Source organism: Poecilia mexicana, unplaced genomic scaffold (genome assembly GCF_051168715.1).
Source record: "Poecilia mexicana isolate PSO_F unplaced genomic scaffold, ASM5116871v1 scaffold_8, whole genome shotgun sequence".
NCBI classification, from domain to species: domain Eukaryota; kingdom Metazoa; phylum Chordata; class Actinopteri; order Cyprinodontiformes; family Poeciliidae; genus Poecilia; species Poecilia mexicana.
In genome coordinates, this window is record NW_028263377.1 from 683,701 (window position 1) to 701,207 (window position 17,507).

Sequence of the window (17,507 nt, forward strand, 5' to 3'; positions counted from 1 at the left end):
TTTGTTTTTACTTTCTAATAAAGGTATTTCGTGTTCTTCTGTTACATTAAATCCCAAATCAGTTGTGCCGTAGAAAATTGTGTAAAGCTGAAGAGGGAGGAAAGTTGACCTTGTTTATTGTCCAGGCGGTGGTCCTGGAGAAGGCCCAGGTGGAGGCGGAGGCCCAGTGGACTTGAGGACAGAACCCAGGTTGGGCTCTGTGTCTGGTGGGGGAGCAGTGGATACAGCCCTGAGAGAGCAGCAGCTTCAGCAGGAACTCGTGCTTCTCAAACAGCAACAGGAACTCCAGAAGCAGCTGCTATTCGCGGAGTTTCAGAAAAAACATGAAGTGTTAACAAGGCAGCACGAAGTCCAGCTGCAAGAGCACTTAAAGGTAGCTCACATTCTCTTTATAGTCACTGATTTAATGGTTGTAAAGCTAAACTCATCTCCAGAATCAGTCTCTAAACCAAGTTAAACGTGTTTGTATGTGTGTGTAAGCAACAACAGGAGCTGCTGGCAGCAAAGCGGCAGCAGGAGTTGGAGCACAAGAGAAAACTGGAGCAACAAAGACACGAAGAGCAGGAGAAACAGAGACTGGAGCAACAACTGTTGCTGCTGAGAAATAAAGAGAAAGGGAAAGAGAGTAGGTTCTAGTGCTGCCATCAGTGACTACACTGAAATGCATATATTGATGTACAGAGAGTGTAGCATCCTGATGCTGTCTGCATGTGTTTGTGTTATGGAAGGTGCCATTGCCAGCACAGAGGTGAAGCTGAAGCTTCAGGAGTTTCTTCTCAGCAAGAAAGAACCTGGTCCAGGACTCAACCATTCCTTCTCCCCAAAGTGCTGGTGAGAATTTCCTATTTTCTTTACAGGGTGAACGGGGTAAATGTTTTTGGCAGTTTGACCCATATGCATGTTCAACATGCTAAAAAACAATTACCCCAACAGACTAGGCCTTTAATTTTGATTATGTCACTGGAGCTTTTTTTTGATACCATTGGATTTATTTCCATCAAGTGTTGCATTCAATTTTCACCAAGATCTTGTATTGAGGATGGTAGAGGCCTACTACTGTGAAAAGTCTTCTGCAGAACATCACTGTTACGACTGGCTCAAGGTCATAACAGAAACAAGAGACCATGCAGAGGCTAACGTGCAGAAAAATGAATATTTATTAACAAAAACTATAATGGATTGTGAAAGTCAGTATCAGTGGTGTAATGCAAATGCTTGGATGTGTTGTATGAGTGCATATGGAAGTATGGAAGTGCAAAAACAAAGAAACTCAAACGTGCAAAAGGAGGGGAGCTGAGGCCTGGCAACAAACACCACAAGTGTCAATCGGCAGAGTGGACGCTGAAGGCGACACAGAAGATGGAGACAGCCAGGCCCAAGTACTCTGCGCTCCCAATCAATGGACCAGAGACACCTGCAAAGGGGAGGAGTACAAAGACAGACAAGAAAAGCACCCACAATTCAGCTAACAAGGCCGTAACAATCACAAAGATTGTCCATGGGTTTAAGGTCTGGACTCTGTGGTGGCCAGTCTTTATGTGAAAATGATGTCTCATGCTCCCAGAGCCACTCGTTCACAATTTCAGTCCAGTGAATCCTGGCATTGTCATCTGGGAATGTGGCTGTGCCATCAGAGAAGAACAATCCGCTGATGAAAGAACCCGGCCATTCAGTACATTCAGCCAGTCAGCTGACCTCATCAGGGTGCTGAACCTGGCCTGACCAACCGCAGCAATCCCAGATCCTAGCACTGTTCCTACAGACCTGTAAGCATTAGGCATGATGGGTAACTATTTCATCTGCCTCTCTTTTTACCCTGATGCGCCCATCACTCTTGAAGAGGGTCAGTCTGTCCTAATCAGACCACATGACCTTGTTCCATAGCACCTGAAACCCACACAAATATAACTATTAAAACCATGTTTTGTATTCTGAATAATGTATGAAATATTTCTAACAAAATATCCATCCTACTATCTGTTTGATTATTTTTTAAACTTAATAATGCAGAGCTTGAATCTGAACATATTATCGTTTTTAATGGTTTTATATCTTCTACCCACTGTAAAGCTAATAATATTGCCAACACTTCTCCTGTGTATACTGATAACCCATCTGTAATTCGTTTTCCTATTTTTATATTGAATTCTGGTAATACAAACTCTATTCCTATTTTCCCAGTTATTTTTGATGCATCAGTATAAATTTGAATGTATTGATAATAATTATTTAAATATAATTGCACTGAGTAACTATCTACAATGTAAGATTTATCTTGGGTTTTTTTCCATTACTGACATATCTACTTTTGCTTCTGGTAGAATCCAGAGTGGTATAATTGATATTGGTGTTGTTCGACTAATTTCTAAATTATTCATTTTAATTTTTTTTTATTTTATTTCCAATTGTCCATCTAAAACTCATCTCTTTCTTTTCTTTTTCCCAACATGGATTTAAAATTTCCAGAGTTGGATGATCAACGTTACTGCCTTGCAAATTTAACCAATAATTCATTTCTAATTTTGTTCTTCTTAAATCTAACGGCATTTCTCCCATTTCTATTTCTAAGGCTGCTGTTGCTCCGGTACATAATCTTAATGCCTGATGTTGGATAATGTCTAATTTAACCAGATGTGTTTTAGCTGCTGAACCATAAACCAAAGTCTATGTTGGATCTTGTGTAAATCTGTTTTAGTGATTGTCTATCTGCTCCCCAGTCACTGCCAGCCAAACATCTCAAAATATTCAAAATTTTCTTACATTTATCAACTTTTTGAATATGTATATGCCATTTTAATTTTTCATCAAACCATATTCCTAAAAATTTTATACACTTTACCTGCTCTAACTCTTGATTATATAATTTCAATTTTATTTCCTTATTTATTTTTTTCTGAGTAAATATCATTACTTTCGTTTTATCAACTGAGAACTTAAATCCCCATTGCAACGCCCATTTCTCTATTTCAATAATATTTTTTAACAATAAAATCTATGTTTTTCCCTCTTTTCCAAACAGCTCCATCATCTGCAAAGAGTGAACAATCCATGTCTTTTCCAATATCTTTAAATACGTCATTTATCATAATTGAAAACAGTAATGGACTTATAATACTCCCTTGTGGAATTCCATTTTCTACTACATATTTTCCTGAGATAACTTCTCCTATTCTAACTTTTTAATTAAAGTTAAAAAGGAAAGCATTTGACTCTTAAAAGATGTCACTGCTTCTGTTTGGCAACAGTTTAAACAACAGGTTTAAACTGTTGCAGTATTTTCCTGTTTGATAAAAAGTCTTTAATCCATTTAAATATTCTCCCTTTATTACCCAATTTGCATAATTTAATTAATAATCCCTCCACCCACATCATGTCATATGCTTTTCCAATATCAAAAAATACTGCCACTACACTTTCTTTATTTACTTGAGCTCTTCTAATTTCATGCTCTAAACATAATGTTGGATCATTTGTACTCCTCCCTTTTCGAAAACCACTTTGATATTTTGACATATATCCTTTACTATTTAAATAATATACTAGTGTATTATTAATCATTTTTTTCATTATTTTACATAGATTTGATGTTAAAGCTATTGGTCTGTAATTTTCTGGGTTTTAATTATTTTTTCCTGGTTTGGCTGTTGGTGTTATAATTGATTCCTTCCAATTCCACAGTAATTTTCCCTCCTCCCAAATTTTATTATATAATTGTAATAATATATCTTTAGATTTTTCACTGAGTTGCCTTATCATTCTATACCAGATCTGGTCATTACATGGTGCCGTGTTTTTTGTATTCTTAAGTGCATAATTCAATTCAGCTTTTGTAAACTCAACATTCAACAAATTATTTGTTTCTTCAACACTCTGTAAAAAATCTTTATATATAATTTTTGTATGTTTTCTTCCTTTTCTTCCCTTTTCACTAATATTATTTGAACTATGAATTTTACTAAACGTTCTTGCCAATATTTCAACTTTGTCTTCATCTCTTGTTATATTTGTATCATCTATTTTTAGTAAAGGATATTCAAACTCTCTTTTTATACCATTTCTTCTTTTGATTACTTTCCAAATTTTCGTTTCTTTCCCTATCGTATTACAAAAATTTCTCCAATATTCTCTTTTTGCATTTTTTATAGTTCTCCTTACTATTGCTTGTTTTCTTTTATAATCAATTAAATTCTTATAAATTGGATTATGTTTGAGTACCTTAAATGCTTTATTTCTTAATTTTATTGCTTCTTTGCACTCATTTGTTAGTAACAACCTTTTCAGCATGTCAATGCTCTTCTTAGGCTTCTAACAGCCATCATTGGATCCAGGTGTGTTAAACCAGGGAGAGAACTAAAACATGCAGGATGCCGGGCCTCGAGGACCCACTTTGGGCACCACTGTATCAGGACCGTGGCATCTCTGCTCTTAATTGGCCAGCAAACTCGCCTGACCTCAACTCCATAGAAACTCTATGGGCTATTGTGAAGAGGAAGATGTGATACACCAGATCCAATAAGTCAGAATAGCTGAAGGTCATCATCAGGACAACCTGGGCTCTCATAACACCTGAACAGTGCCACAGACTGATCAACTCCATGTCACACCACATTGCTGCAGTAATTTGGGCAAAAGGAGCACCAACTAAGTGCTGAACATGGTCATACTTTTCATGTTCACACTTTTCTAAAAATCCTTTTTTGTATTGGTCTAAAGCAGGGGTCCCCAAGCTACAGCCTGTGGGCTGGATCCGGCCCGCCTCCTCATTTGGTCCGGCCCCCTGAACAATACCAGAGAGCATTCAGTGTTTTTTTTCATATATATGTGGATTTTTCTTTAACCACCAGGGGGGCTCTTGAGCAGATATGAAACTTATTTTCCCTCAATGGAATATATACTAGTCAGTACCAGTCACCGTTTCGCTCACGGTTTTTTTCCATTTGCATTCTGGGTAAAAATCTATCTACAAAACACGAATATGTCGTCGGCAGTAATTTCCCCCCGTTAACAAAAGTTTTCTCGAAAAACTAAGACCGGCCCCCGACCAGAAAAGGGAAGAGTTATGTGGCCCTCGCAGGAAAAAGTTTGGGGATCCCTGGTCTAAAGTAACATTCCAATTTTCTGAGATACTGAATTTGGGGTTTTCATTAGTTGTGAGTTATAATCATCAACATAATAATAAAAAAAAAAAAACATTTGAAATATATTAGTCTGTTTGTAATGAATGAATATAATATACAAGTTTCACTTTTTGTCTGATTAAAATACATTTTTTAATTATATTTACATTTTTTGATAATTCAACATTAAATTAACATATTTTGCAAACAAGCCAACAGAGAAGTGGCTGTGTGTTTGGGACATCCCACTCATGTACATAGTGGGGGTGGAGTGCTTCACTCCTTGTAAGTTGTAGATGTTTTTGTGTCAACAAAATATGCACAGTCAGTAATAATATTTACAGACAAGTAAGAAAAGAACAGGGAGGAATCAACCCACTGTTCTCAATATAGTGCTTAATTGAATTGATTATCCCCTGCTCAATAATAAAATGCTCTCACCCAGAGCTCAGAAGAGGTGGAGAAGATGGGAAGGGTGCAACAAACAGCAAACATTGATGCAACATTGATCCCGTTTTGATCAGACATCAGCATTTCATTCATTAGATTCCAACCACAAAACAACATTGATTCATTGACACATTTTCAACATTGGTTACTTGGCTACAGTTGGATGGTTGTTTGATGGTTGATCCACTGTCAGTTGTCGATCTCAACAAAAATTCAACCATTCTGACTATAATTCAACATTGAATTGCCATCGTGTGCTATCTGAGTAGTTTTTTGTTGTAATAACTGAAGCTGTGCATTGACTCTAGATAGTTCTTTAGGTTCAAAGATAGTAACTTCAGTTATTTATTATGTTTATTATTTAGATCCTGTATTTGGTTAGTCTTTGTTACAGTTAGATTTATTTTCCTAGTTTTCTTGTTTGTTCTCAGCTGCAGCCCGTTACCAATCAGCTGTTTTTCAGTCACTAGCCGCTGGATTTTACTTTTATCTTCCTCAAGTAAAGTAAACTTGTGATGACAAGTTTACTTGTCATCACACCATTAAACCTGCTGTCATTTGACTTTCTTCTTCATGTCAGAAGTCTGTTCCAAAATGTGTCACTGCTTCAAGTTTGTAAAAGTGAACAGATGTAATAAAGCCTCATTGCCTCAGCGGAACTGCAGTGAGTTAATGTCATGTTTGGTCAGTTTCAGATGCCCCGGCAGCTTCTGGTAACAGTTCACTGGCCTTTTGCCTAAACCAGGGGAGCCCAAAGTTGGCCCTCGAGGGCCGGCGTCCTGCACGTTTTAGTTCTCTGCCCTTTCATAATAACAACCTTTTCAGCTTGTCATTGTTCCTGTTAGGCCTTCTAACAGCCATCATTTGATCCAGGTGCGTTAAACCAGGGAGAGAACTAAAACATGGAGGATGCCGGCCCTCCAGGACCCACTTTGGGCACCTCTGACCTAAACCCATTCAGCATTAACTTTACTGCAGGAGAAAATTACGGGATGAAGAGACATGGTGGAATTAATTTCATGCTTACTGCAACAGCAAATGTTTCTAGGAAATAATGAACTCAAAGAAACATATACTAAGAATGTTACTAGAAAATCAGCATTAGCAGTGGTGTCAGTTATCTAATGTATGTGTTTGTAACTGCAGGGGAGGCCAGCACACGTCTCTAGAGCAAAGCTCGCCCCCTCAGAGTAACACCCCTGGAACCCCTCCCTCCTACAAACTCCCCCCTCTTCTCGGAAACTACGAGGGCAAAGATGACTTCCCACTTCGGAAGACAGGTGAGACAGTGTGCTGCAGACACTGAGACCATAACAAGCAGTGTTTATACAAAGTTGCTCACTTCAGTTTTATTTTCATAGTGTCAATTAACAACAAATGTTGTCTCATGGCACTTTACAAAATAAGCTAGTTCAGTTCAGTTATACATACATTCCAGTTGATTCAAGTTATCGAACAGTGCATCAAGTCATTAATTACCCAAATTAGTTTGAAGGGGCAATATTATATATTTTCCAGGCACATAGTGCCATTTTATAGAATAATCAAGTAACTATGTTAACTTCATTTGTTATAAAAATGCTGTATCAAGTATGGCTTAAAAAGAAATGTGGCTTCATAATTTAACCCCTTGAAATTGGGTCTTTGACTCTTTAAGAAACTCTTGCTCTTTCCAACACTCCACCTTCAACGTAACATTGCTTGTCTATTAACCTACTAACAACATTTTTACCAGTGTTGCATTGAGATGTAGCTTCTATAATGAGCACAGTTGATATGTAGTTCCACCATGAGTGGTGTAGTTCCACCACTCATGGTGGAACTACACCACTCTGAAGGAGCTGATGGGATTGTTTTGGGAAGAGGTGCTTTGTGAGGCAGAAGATTGGAAGCTGTAACTCTGAGGAAGATATGCGCCTCAAAGGCGACTTAGGTCCTCCCAAGGGTTTTGAATGTAGGTATGTTTTGGATGAGGGAGTAGGATTATAGCATAATGTAAAGCTCAGGAAAGTTGATTTTGCATAATACTGTCCCTTTAAAAAGTTTATTTTTCAGGAAATCCAGCATCGAGTCATTGACTTACAACATTCACTCCTCCTGGACGAGCATGTAGTTGCAGTAGATAAGTACTTATGTTGAGTTTGACTTTCTTATACTGAGCATGTATGTAGCAAAAGTAGAGAGGAAAAACTCCCCTTTAACAAGAAGAAACCTCTGGCAGAACCTGACAAGCAGCCATTTGCCATGTCCGACTGGGGGTTTGAGAAAACAGAGCAGATGCACAAAAAAGAAAAAGAAGAGCAGATGTGGAGTGAAGGGCAAAAAGTTATGTCAACAAATGCCCTCCTCCAGGAAGGTATCACAGCTCTACAGAAAGTCAGACCAGATGTAGCTTCTACAGAGAGAAAAAATTCCTGCACTCTTGATGTTCCTGTTTGAGCTAAGACAGTATTTTCAGTTGGATCTGCAGTATAACACATTCAAACACAGTGTCAACATTAAACAGCTCTATTGTTAAATTAATTATTGATATATTAATGGTGATTATGTATCAGCATTATTTCTCAATAACACATAATGCTGTATATTTCCTTTTGTATTGTAACTATCTAAGGGACTGTTATAAAACAGCAGTATAATAACACCAGTTCTGATGGCATAGCCATAGCTTTCTCAGCACAGATCTGTTCCTTTGTGTTGCATAATTTCCCATGAACATGAGTTAACAAGTTGGAAAAATAATTAAAAATGAATTTATCATCATTGTCTTATTGCCCATGTGTTTGTACACCCTGTTCTGACAGGGTGCCCAGTAAGCACCAACCCCACTGTACGAGTTCCCGACCAAACAGGGGCCTTAAGTACACCATTTACGATTGCACCAAACATAATATTGCATTGAATAATATTTTCAAACATAATTATCTGACCAACACTATTATGAAAACAACATTAGGAAAAATATAGTTCAAACAACAAAAGTAACCACCCTGAGTTGCTGCCAGTTTCGGAGGTTGATCACACATGATCAGTTGGAATTGATCATTTTCACGTTTTTATAATTTTTACTAGATAACATTTTTCCACCATATTGATAAACAATTATCGGTAACATTTTATTTGAAGGGGGTTGAATAAGACTGTCATGACACTGTCATAAACATGACATAACATGTCATGAACATGAATAAGTCTTCATGAATATTTATGACTGTTGTCATAAAGCGTCATTCGGTAAATTATGACACTTTTAATACAAAGTTGACATTATTCAAAATGTTTTTGTTATGACAACTTGAGATTAACCAGGAAATCATTACTGAGATAAATTTGTTATAAAAGTATTACTGATTGCACTTTAAAAATTAGGTAACTTTATGTTATTAAAGGTAAAGTTTAAACAGTAATGATTTCTTGGTTAATGTCAAGTTGTCATAACAAAAACATTTTGAATAATGTCAACTTTGTATTAAAAGTGTCATAATTTACCGAGTGACGCTTTATGACAACAGTCATAAATATTCATGAAGGCTTATTCATGTTCATGACAGGTGTTATGTCATGTTTATGACAGTGTCATGTCAGTCTAATTCAACCCCCTTCAAATAAAGTGTTACCAAATTGTGCTGTCCTCGCCCTGAGTTTTCAATCTTTTCAGCCGCTAGACAGCCAGACAACGACGCTCCAATAACCAAACTTCTTTCTTTCTTTTTAGTTGTTTATTGAAGAGTGGCCTCTGACCACTACCATCACTTTGGCCATCGTAAACTGCAACATACAAGGCGTAATGTTAGCTAACATAGCAAAATAGCCATTCTTACTGCGAGCTTAAAACAACATTTTCTTAAATGACTAAAGTATACAAATTACTTACACCAGCGTTACATGAAACAAAGAGACAGTTATTATTTTCACAATTAACAAGCACTTACGAACAAATCTTGTCGGAAACACAACGAATAAAGACAATAGTCAGCTACTCCACGAGCTGTTTGGTGTCGCATTCCACCATCTTGGATCTATGTTTTCTTTTAGCATCACAAAGGCAACATAAGAAAATATCCACCAGGGGGTGCTCTAGTTCAAAAACCTTGCTGGTCCAAATAAACTAAACAAAAGGCAGCACACAAATTATCTTTTAACAGACCATTATAGACTTGCTTACTAGTGATGGGTCAATGTGATAGAGACCAGGGGGTTCCATCCCTAATAAATGATTATTGATATGATTATTCAGTCACGAATGTTTCGGCTGTAAGAGCCCTCTATGAAGTGAATGACGGGAGTCGGTTCCTCATTGAGAGCTCTGAAAAGAGCAGAGATTCCCGTCACTATTTATTACATTTAAGTGTGTGTAGGATATTTACTTACTTACCACCCCTTGCAAACAGATATAGACATGTAGTTACCAGAAGACACTGCTGAATAAGTTATTTTGTGTCAGTTTGACTGGTTGCTGATTTCATTGTGACTCATCACTGCAGAGGTAGCCCAGATCGCATCTATTATGGAGGGAGAGGAGAGACTCTGAAGACACAAGGTTCAATGTCTGAAACTCATTCAGTGTTTTTGATCGGTACATCAAAATAGTGCCTTGAAAAATATATACATGCCTCTTGAACTTATAACCACAAACTTCAATGTATTTTACTGGGACTTTCAGACATTCATAAAATAGTGGACAATTGTGAAAAATTAATCATGTTTTTCAAACTCTGAAAAATTCAGCATGCCCCTCTGAATACATTGCAGGATCACCTTTTGTTGCAGTTTCAGCAGCAGGTCTCTTGGAGTACGTCTCTACCAGCTTTGCACATCTAGAGACTGAAACTTTTGCCATTCTGTGTTAGTTTTTTCACATACATGTGGGTTTGCTATGTGTTTGTAAAATGACAGAATGAAGAAGAGTTCAACACATCTGAATACTTACGCAAGACACTGTCTTGAAATGTTTTCTGCCACTCCAATCATTACAATCTTTGTGACAAGCAACTGTGGCCTTAAATTAATAGGAGATATTGCTTTAAATGGCTGAAATATGTTGACCACTGCATGAACCCATGTGTCTCCTTCTGTGTCTGACTCATTCAGTTTCAGAGCCGAACCTGAAGGTTCGATCTAGACTCAAGCAGAAAGTGGCAGAGAGGCGCAGCTCTCCATTATTGCGCAGGAAGGATGGAACTGTCATCAGCACCTTCAAGAAAAGGGCTGTTGAGATATCAGGTGAACAAAGATTTCATCATTTCTACAGGAGAGTAAATGGAAAAATCAGTCAAGCATGATCAGCAACATTTAAGCTTTTCTCTGTGTCTCTGTCCCAGTCTCCTCCGTCTGTAACAGTGCTCCAGGCTCAGGTCCCAGCAGCCCCAACAGTTCCAATACGGCCATCGCCAACGGCAACACGGGATCAGTCCCCAACATACAGACTGAGGTGCAGAATCACAGCTTAACATGCACAAGCTTCATTTAAAGAAGTTCTTTTTCATGACTTTTTTTGTCTGTCTGTCTTATCATGAACTGTTTTCACACAGCTCAAAGCTTTACTCCCTCAGAGTGTTTCATTAAAAATTAAAGCACTGGACCAGTTTTAATAAATAATGTTTTTTCAATTAATTTGAATTATTTGGTTACTGTATTTACTAATGACATTAATTATGAAGAACAATTTATGTTCCACTTAATTATAAAATATAATTAATAATATTTTGTGTCATACTATTCATGTCATAATATTATCTGAAAATGTTAATAAAAATGTAATATTTTTATTAACAATTTTAGTGTGTAAAATTCAATTTTCTTTTTATAAAACACAGTAGTTAAAAAACATAAATTAAATGATCACATTCATACTTGATTCAACTTATGAATGAGTTTGATGGCCAGACAGTTGCTGGTTACAGATGGGTTTATCACGACGGGACAGATTGACTTCACTCTTAGTTTCTGACTCAACAAGTGTGATGGCAACAAAGACACAATTAATCAAATGATTTCATTGGGTTTTTTTAGTCATTTTGAGTGTTTCTGATGAACATCTTTGAATTTTGGGATTCATTTTAGCTGTCAGTGATTGCTACTTGAACCAGGTGGGCTGACTTAGAATATCTTTATTGGAGATATTGATACTAACACTTAGTATCAATATTGTTAGACAAATGTGAAATGCCTAATTTCAGTTTTGAGGATGAAAGTACAAAGTGACTCTGATATGACCGTCTGTTAAAAACATCTTGTATGAAACATTTCCAGAAATATGCTTACATAGAGTCAGTTTCCTAAGTACCTTTTAGTTAAAACAAAACATACCATTTGGAATGTAAAATTGTAGCTAACAATTGAGATGGCTGAGAGTTAGCAACTACAACTTATGTGATGATGCAAACAATGCATGCACAAGATTCCCCCTTGTGTAAATACTTCAGTAAAATGGCCTGCCGGTGGATTATGTAGTGTTAAAGTAGAAATTGGTTTGATAGATCTTCTCAACAGTGACTAAGATTATCTTTAGACACAAGAAAACTGAACATCATGACAGAGGTAGGATTTAGATCCTCAGTCAGTGGTTATAAGCACAACATATAACATTTTATTTTTTGCCAAGCTTCATGATGTCAAGTGCTATTTTTTGAGGATAAAAACAATACATTTATATCTTTAAAGACTAATGGATCTACTGTATATTTTGTTACTGACACATTGGAAAAGAGGAAACAATGAGATTTTCATTTAGCATTGAATTTTCTAACCAGCTGGCTTCTGTGTTTATCTTACAGCTGAGATCTCTCCATCAGACACTGGGGGCTGATGGGACATTGAGTCCTCTTAGTCTCTACACCTCACCCTCCCTGCCCAATATCTCCCTAGGCCTCCCTGCCAACACACACATCACAGTAAGTCCGTGGTAGACATGTTCATCTTTGCAATTTATGTTTGTGGATGTCCTGCAGAGAACAAACCAGATTTGTTTCACTGAGTGAACAGATTAGTGTTAGTTTTACCTGTGAGACTCTTGACCTGGCTATCTGACAGCAACTTTTCCCACTTGATTTATTTTCCTAATCTTTGGAATAATTTGTTATTTTTCCCTTAACTGCTTCTCAATGTGACATCACAAATAATGTACACTGATTACAAAAACTGCATAAAAATGTCTCTTCTTTCCAGCCACCCCAGAAACTGTCCACCCAGCAGGAAGCAGAGCGTCAGGCCATCCAGTCCCTACGAGGAGGAGGAGCTCTAACTGGGAAGTTTCTCTCCACTTCCTCCCTACCAGCAGGTAACGTTCACACACAATTTAACCAGGTGATCAGCATCATACCATTGAACCTTTTCTATTTTCCCCCCTTTTATGAAAAAAATATTTGTCTATTTCTTCTGCTTCCTACAAATATATGAAAAGGACACATGGATTTTTTTTTTTACTTAAAACAATCTGAAAAGTGTAATCAAAATTTTTATTCAACCACTGATAAATAATATCCACAACAACCAACTGCATTCAAAAGTTATCTGAGTAGTGACTGGAGTCCAGTCCAGTTCTTTAAAGCAGGGTTAGGTTATAAAACAATATTCCAAGTTGAATTGAATTCTGTTTAATTTGTCATCTGCACATAGAGTGAGTATGGCACAGAGAAGGGACCAAACCTGCCATGGCATGACTATTACCTCATGTGAAACTATCGAGTCATATGAGGTCAACATCATTCAAAGGTGGAGTAAAAAACTTATTGTAATTGTATAGGTGCTGCATAACTCCAGAGAGAAAATAACTGGCCAAAAACAATTTCAGCCTGTAGATTTGGAGACATGCAGTACCCCTAATGCCTTACTGCTGTAATTGCAGCAAAAGATTGTTGAGTCAGGGCAGCTGATTACACATGCACACATAACTATTGAGATTTTTATTTGTAAACAACCCCTAAAAACCATTTATCATTTTCATGTTGCAGTTGACAGCAGAAAGTCCTGATTTTAAATCTGGGCCTGGAGTCTTTCTGTAGGAGTTTGCAAGTCCTCCCATGCAGACCTCCATGGTAGGAATACCATGGTTGAGAAACACGGATGTTAGGTTAATTGGTCTCTCTAAGGGGGCCTTTACACGACAACGATCCAACAAAAACGGAAGTTTTTGTTGGATCGTTTACATGAAAACGTTCTAATTACGATCTTTGTTTACACACTAACGGCACACATCGAAAACGTGTAATGCTCTCGCTGCGCCTAGTTGGTGTTAGGTTCTTTGAAACTGAGTGCGCATGTGTTTAAAAAAAAGTTCTACTTGAAGGCATGTGGATTCACGTTTCCCCATCAGGTACCGTTCTCCCATAGATTGGGAGAAAACACGCATTGTGTGCGTCTGATTAGGGCGCATGCAGTTGGAAAAAGTGGGATAACTTTGCTGAAACACCTTGTTTGAGCTTTCACAGTGTCCGTAGCGGGCCCCGGACTGGAAGCTGTTTATTGTTTTTACCTTGGAATGGCCAACAGTCTGTTATTCCTATATGAATTTGATAAAATAGGAGCTTCCACACTTCCCATATCCGTGTCCTCTGTCACCTTTTCCAGCAGTTAAAGCAGTTTAATCCGTTGCTAACAAGTCGTAACCTGTTTTTCCGAGCCGCCTTCAAACGCAACATTAACGCTGAGACGCTCGCGCTGGGTTTACACCTGTGAGGCAGCAAAGGAGACCTGCTGCTGCTGTGCAGGTGTGTTAGAATCATGGCAGCAAACCAGCAAAACGTAAATAACTGCACAGTTTTTTCCCCAAACTAACCGACTGAGTTGAGTAAAGCTGTTGGATGCAGGTAATGTTAGCTAAAAGATGACTAGCTAATATCAATACAACACCTTAAGCTTGTTAACAAGTAGCCTGTAGGCTATTGATGTTGTCTATGTTCAGCTACGTAGACTCATTTTGCCCCCCCCGCCCCCCCCCCCAAAATAAGTCGATGCCCCCCCTGTTAAACTCGTCTGGAGCCGGGGCTGGTCCGTAGTTCTCTAGATAAGAGGCTGAACAAGCAGCCTTTAATTTCGCCACCTGGGCGGTGGAGCGGTGAAGAGATGCTGAGGGAACCGTATCTGATGGGGAAACAGTAACACCAGTATTGTGAGTAGTTTCTTCTTCTTCAGTGGATTGTAGGAAGCAGCTGTGTTTTGCGTCATACTATGCATGAGCTGGGGATTCTCTGGAAGAAAAGATCCGTTTTCTCGGTTTACACGACAACGGAAAACGGTACGTTTCAGAAACATCGCACTCTGGAACCCGTTTTTAATCTGTGCCGTTGTCAGAGAAAACATTCGGTGGTTTCGTGTAAATGCGCACTACAAACGCAACAAAACTCTTCCGTTTTCCCCCGAAATCGTTGTCGTGTAAACGGGGCCTAAATTGTAATTATGAGTTTGGTGTGCATCACTATTTGTCTCTGTGTTGGCCTGTGATGGAATACTGACATGTCTACGGTGTAGTTCTTCCACCCCCCGACCTGCTCCAATAAATGGCTATGCACGTTGGATAGATGGATGTATCGTTTTCCTTCTACGTTTAGCCTATAACACACAGTCTGAGTAAACTAAGTTGGTAGTTGTAATGTGACAAAATGTGAAAAAGTCTCACGGGTATAAATAGTTTTAAAAGCAGCTTCATGTAAAATGTCAGAAGAATTGCTGTGGTTCCTGTGCAGGTGCGGCACATGATGTGGAGACTCCGCCCCCCGGCTCTCATTCAGCCCACTCCTCCTTGTTACAACACGTCCTGTTGCTTGAGCAGGCCCGACAGCAGACTGCTATGCTGGGTAATACAAACACCAAACTAGTCAGACATTTGCCAAGCAGAATACAATTCTTACTATGTTTGTCCTGTGACCATCCACCCACTCAGTGCCCATGTACAACCAGTCACCGCTGGTTACTGCAGAGAGAGGTGTAGCCACTGGAATGCGGCCCGTCAACAAGCTGCCCCGCCACCGACCGTTGGCTCGCACACAGAGCGCCCCTTTACCCCAGTCACCCCAGGCGCTGCAGCAGCTGGTGGTCCAACAGCAGCACCAGCACTTCCTGGAGAAACACTATAAGGTAGACCACTTCACACACCTCAAGCATGACCTGTTATAGGTCTGCACAGTAACATAACATGTGGTTGGTAGATGCTATCGAAGGGGGGAGACCTCCCTAGACCACCACCCACTCACCCTGAGGAGACGGAGGAGGAGCTAACAGAGACCAATGACATGCAGGAGGATGAAGGCTCGGCTCCTAACAGGTGCAGTGAAAGCTTTTAGAAACCCAAGCTTAAATTTCTTAAGTTCCTAGTTGTTGCTTTTTAAGTGTAAGAATTTTCCATGTTTTCTTTGGCATGTAGCCTGCAGAAAGAGGGATCAGATGACAGCAGCCACTCATCTGAGCGACTGGCCAGCCACCTGAAGGGGGAGGAGGAACCCAGGGTCATCCAGGTCAAAGGCGAGAGCACGGAGAGTGAGCTAGATGAAGATGAAGAGGATGATGATGTCATTCAGCTAAGGGAGAGCGAGGAAGAGGAAAGGGGCAGCTACATACAGGTTGGTGTGAAAATGTCACTGAACACACACATTCATTCCAAAGTCCTTGACATAATTTTATGGCAGTCTGGAATATTCTGGAGAAGTCTGAAATTGGCTTAGAATTTTTACAGGTGAAGCTAAAAATGAAATAACACAAAACATATTTCGATTAGTGTGGACTGAACTTTCCATCCATCCATCCATATTCCTTTTTTCCTTCCTTCTTACTTTCTTTTTCTTATTGGCTTGGGCTTGTCTGTAAGTGATGAAGTGATGTAGGGAAGTGAGACTAAACCCTCACCTTTCAAATATTTCTGTGTCTCGCTGTGATGTATAAGCAAAGAGACACAACCAGTAATGTTTGCTGAAAGATATCCAGGCATGGGTCAGTTATCTCCATAGAGTTAATTATTTTCCTTCTTTAAACTGCAATTCATTCCCATGATGGGAATGAATGGGAATGAATTGTGACAGAAGCACAAAGAATGCTTCTATCATTGTGTCCTTGGGCAAGAGACTTCCAAGGGCCCAACATGGGGCTTCTGTCAGACAGTGGCACCTCCAGATTTTTTTTTCCTGTAGGTACTAAGGGGGAGCTAATCATTTTACTGAGGGTGCTATGACGGATATTTTTCCCCTATAGTTATCAACACACACACATTAGTATTGTTATTTTAATCAGACTGATTTGCGTGTATTTGACGCTTAGACGTCAGCATGAAGTTTTGAGCCATTAGCCATACTTCAAGATAATATTACATTGTTTAGGTTAAAACAGCATTTATGACAAAGGGGAAACCCAAGTATTGACCCTTTGCAACTATATCACTTAATCATTCGAAGCGCCATGATGTACATTGGAAGTGAGAATCTGGAGTATTGAACTGAGGCTGAAGTTGTTTTCCCAGGTTGTTTTTGTGTTTATTCATGGCTCCTGTTTGTTCAAGTCAAGCTACTTTGTCTGTGAACGTAGCACACCTGGTTGGGGCTCATAGACAGCGGTATTTACAGAAGCCTGAAACAGCTAGCTGAGAAACCGAGCCGTACCTCCTCCCTCCTGACGTGTTGATCAAATTACCGACTTTGCCTGAATTCACACCACATGATTTATGTCGCTGTGTCATAAACAGTATTTCCTCTTAAACTGGAGCAGCCTTAAAAATGTACAGAAGACGCTAATCATTTTTTTCCCATACATGCTAGGCTACCTGACGGCGTGGCATTGTTTCCATGGTTACTGATGGTTAGACACTACCTTCTCCATTATGCAATATTTGATATCTTTCTAATCATACTTACTTATAAAGTATATGAATGTTAATTTTCTTACCTTGCATAAAGTGTTTTCTGTAAATCCGTGCTTAAATCCGAGAGCTGCCAGTCATTATGATTGACTGCTGCT

General features: G+C 38.8%; 1 protein-coding gene and 1 long non-coding RNA gene across 12 annotated transcripts in view; one reads left to right on the top strand and one right to left on the bottom strand.

Annotated features, from left to right (window-relative positions):
• hdac5 (histone deacetylase 5) overlaps positions 1–17,507 on the top strand; it is a 97,002-nt gene that overhangs the window by 46,277 nt on the left and 33,218 nt on the right. For all 11 annotated transcript variants that reach the window (XM_088007981.1, XM_088007989.1, XM_088007988.1 and 8 more), the window contains 12 exons: positions 126–373; positions 481–625; positions 729–831; positions 6,714–6,847; positions 10,659–10,790; positions 10,889–10,998; positions 12,344–12,460; positions 12,735–12,846; positions 15,251–15,361; positions 15,448–15,641; positions 15,713–15,828; positions 15,928–16,123. In XM_088007981.1, the coding sequence (XP_087864107.1) occupies positions 126–373; positions 481–625; positions 729–831; positions 6,714–6,847; positions 10,659–10,790; positions 10,889–10,998; positions 12,344–12,460; positions 12,735–12,846; positions 15,251–15,361; positions 15,448–15,641; positions 15,713–15,828; positions 15,928–16,123 (1,718 nt within the window). The remainder of the gene's footprint in view (positions 1–125; positions 374–480; positions 626–728; positions 832–6,713; positions 6,848–10,658; positions 10,791–10,888; positions 10,999–12,343; positions 12,461–12,734; positions 12,847–15,250; positions 15,362–15,447; positions 15,642–15,712; positions 15,829–15,927; positions 16,124–17,507) is intronic.
• Positions 9,265–9,612, bottom strand: LOC148157810 (uncharacterized). Its single transcript, XR_015764000.1, has 2 exons — positions 9,500–9,612; positions 9,265–9,335 (listed from the first exon to the last, which is right to left on the bottom strand). It is a non-coding gene; the product is annotated as an uncharacterized LOC148157810 (long non-coding RNA).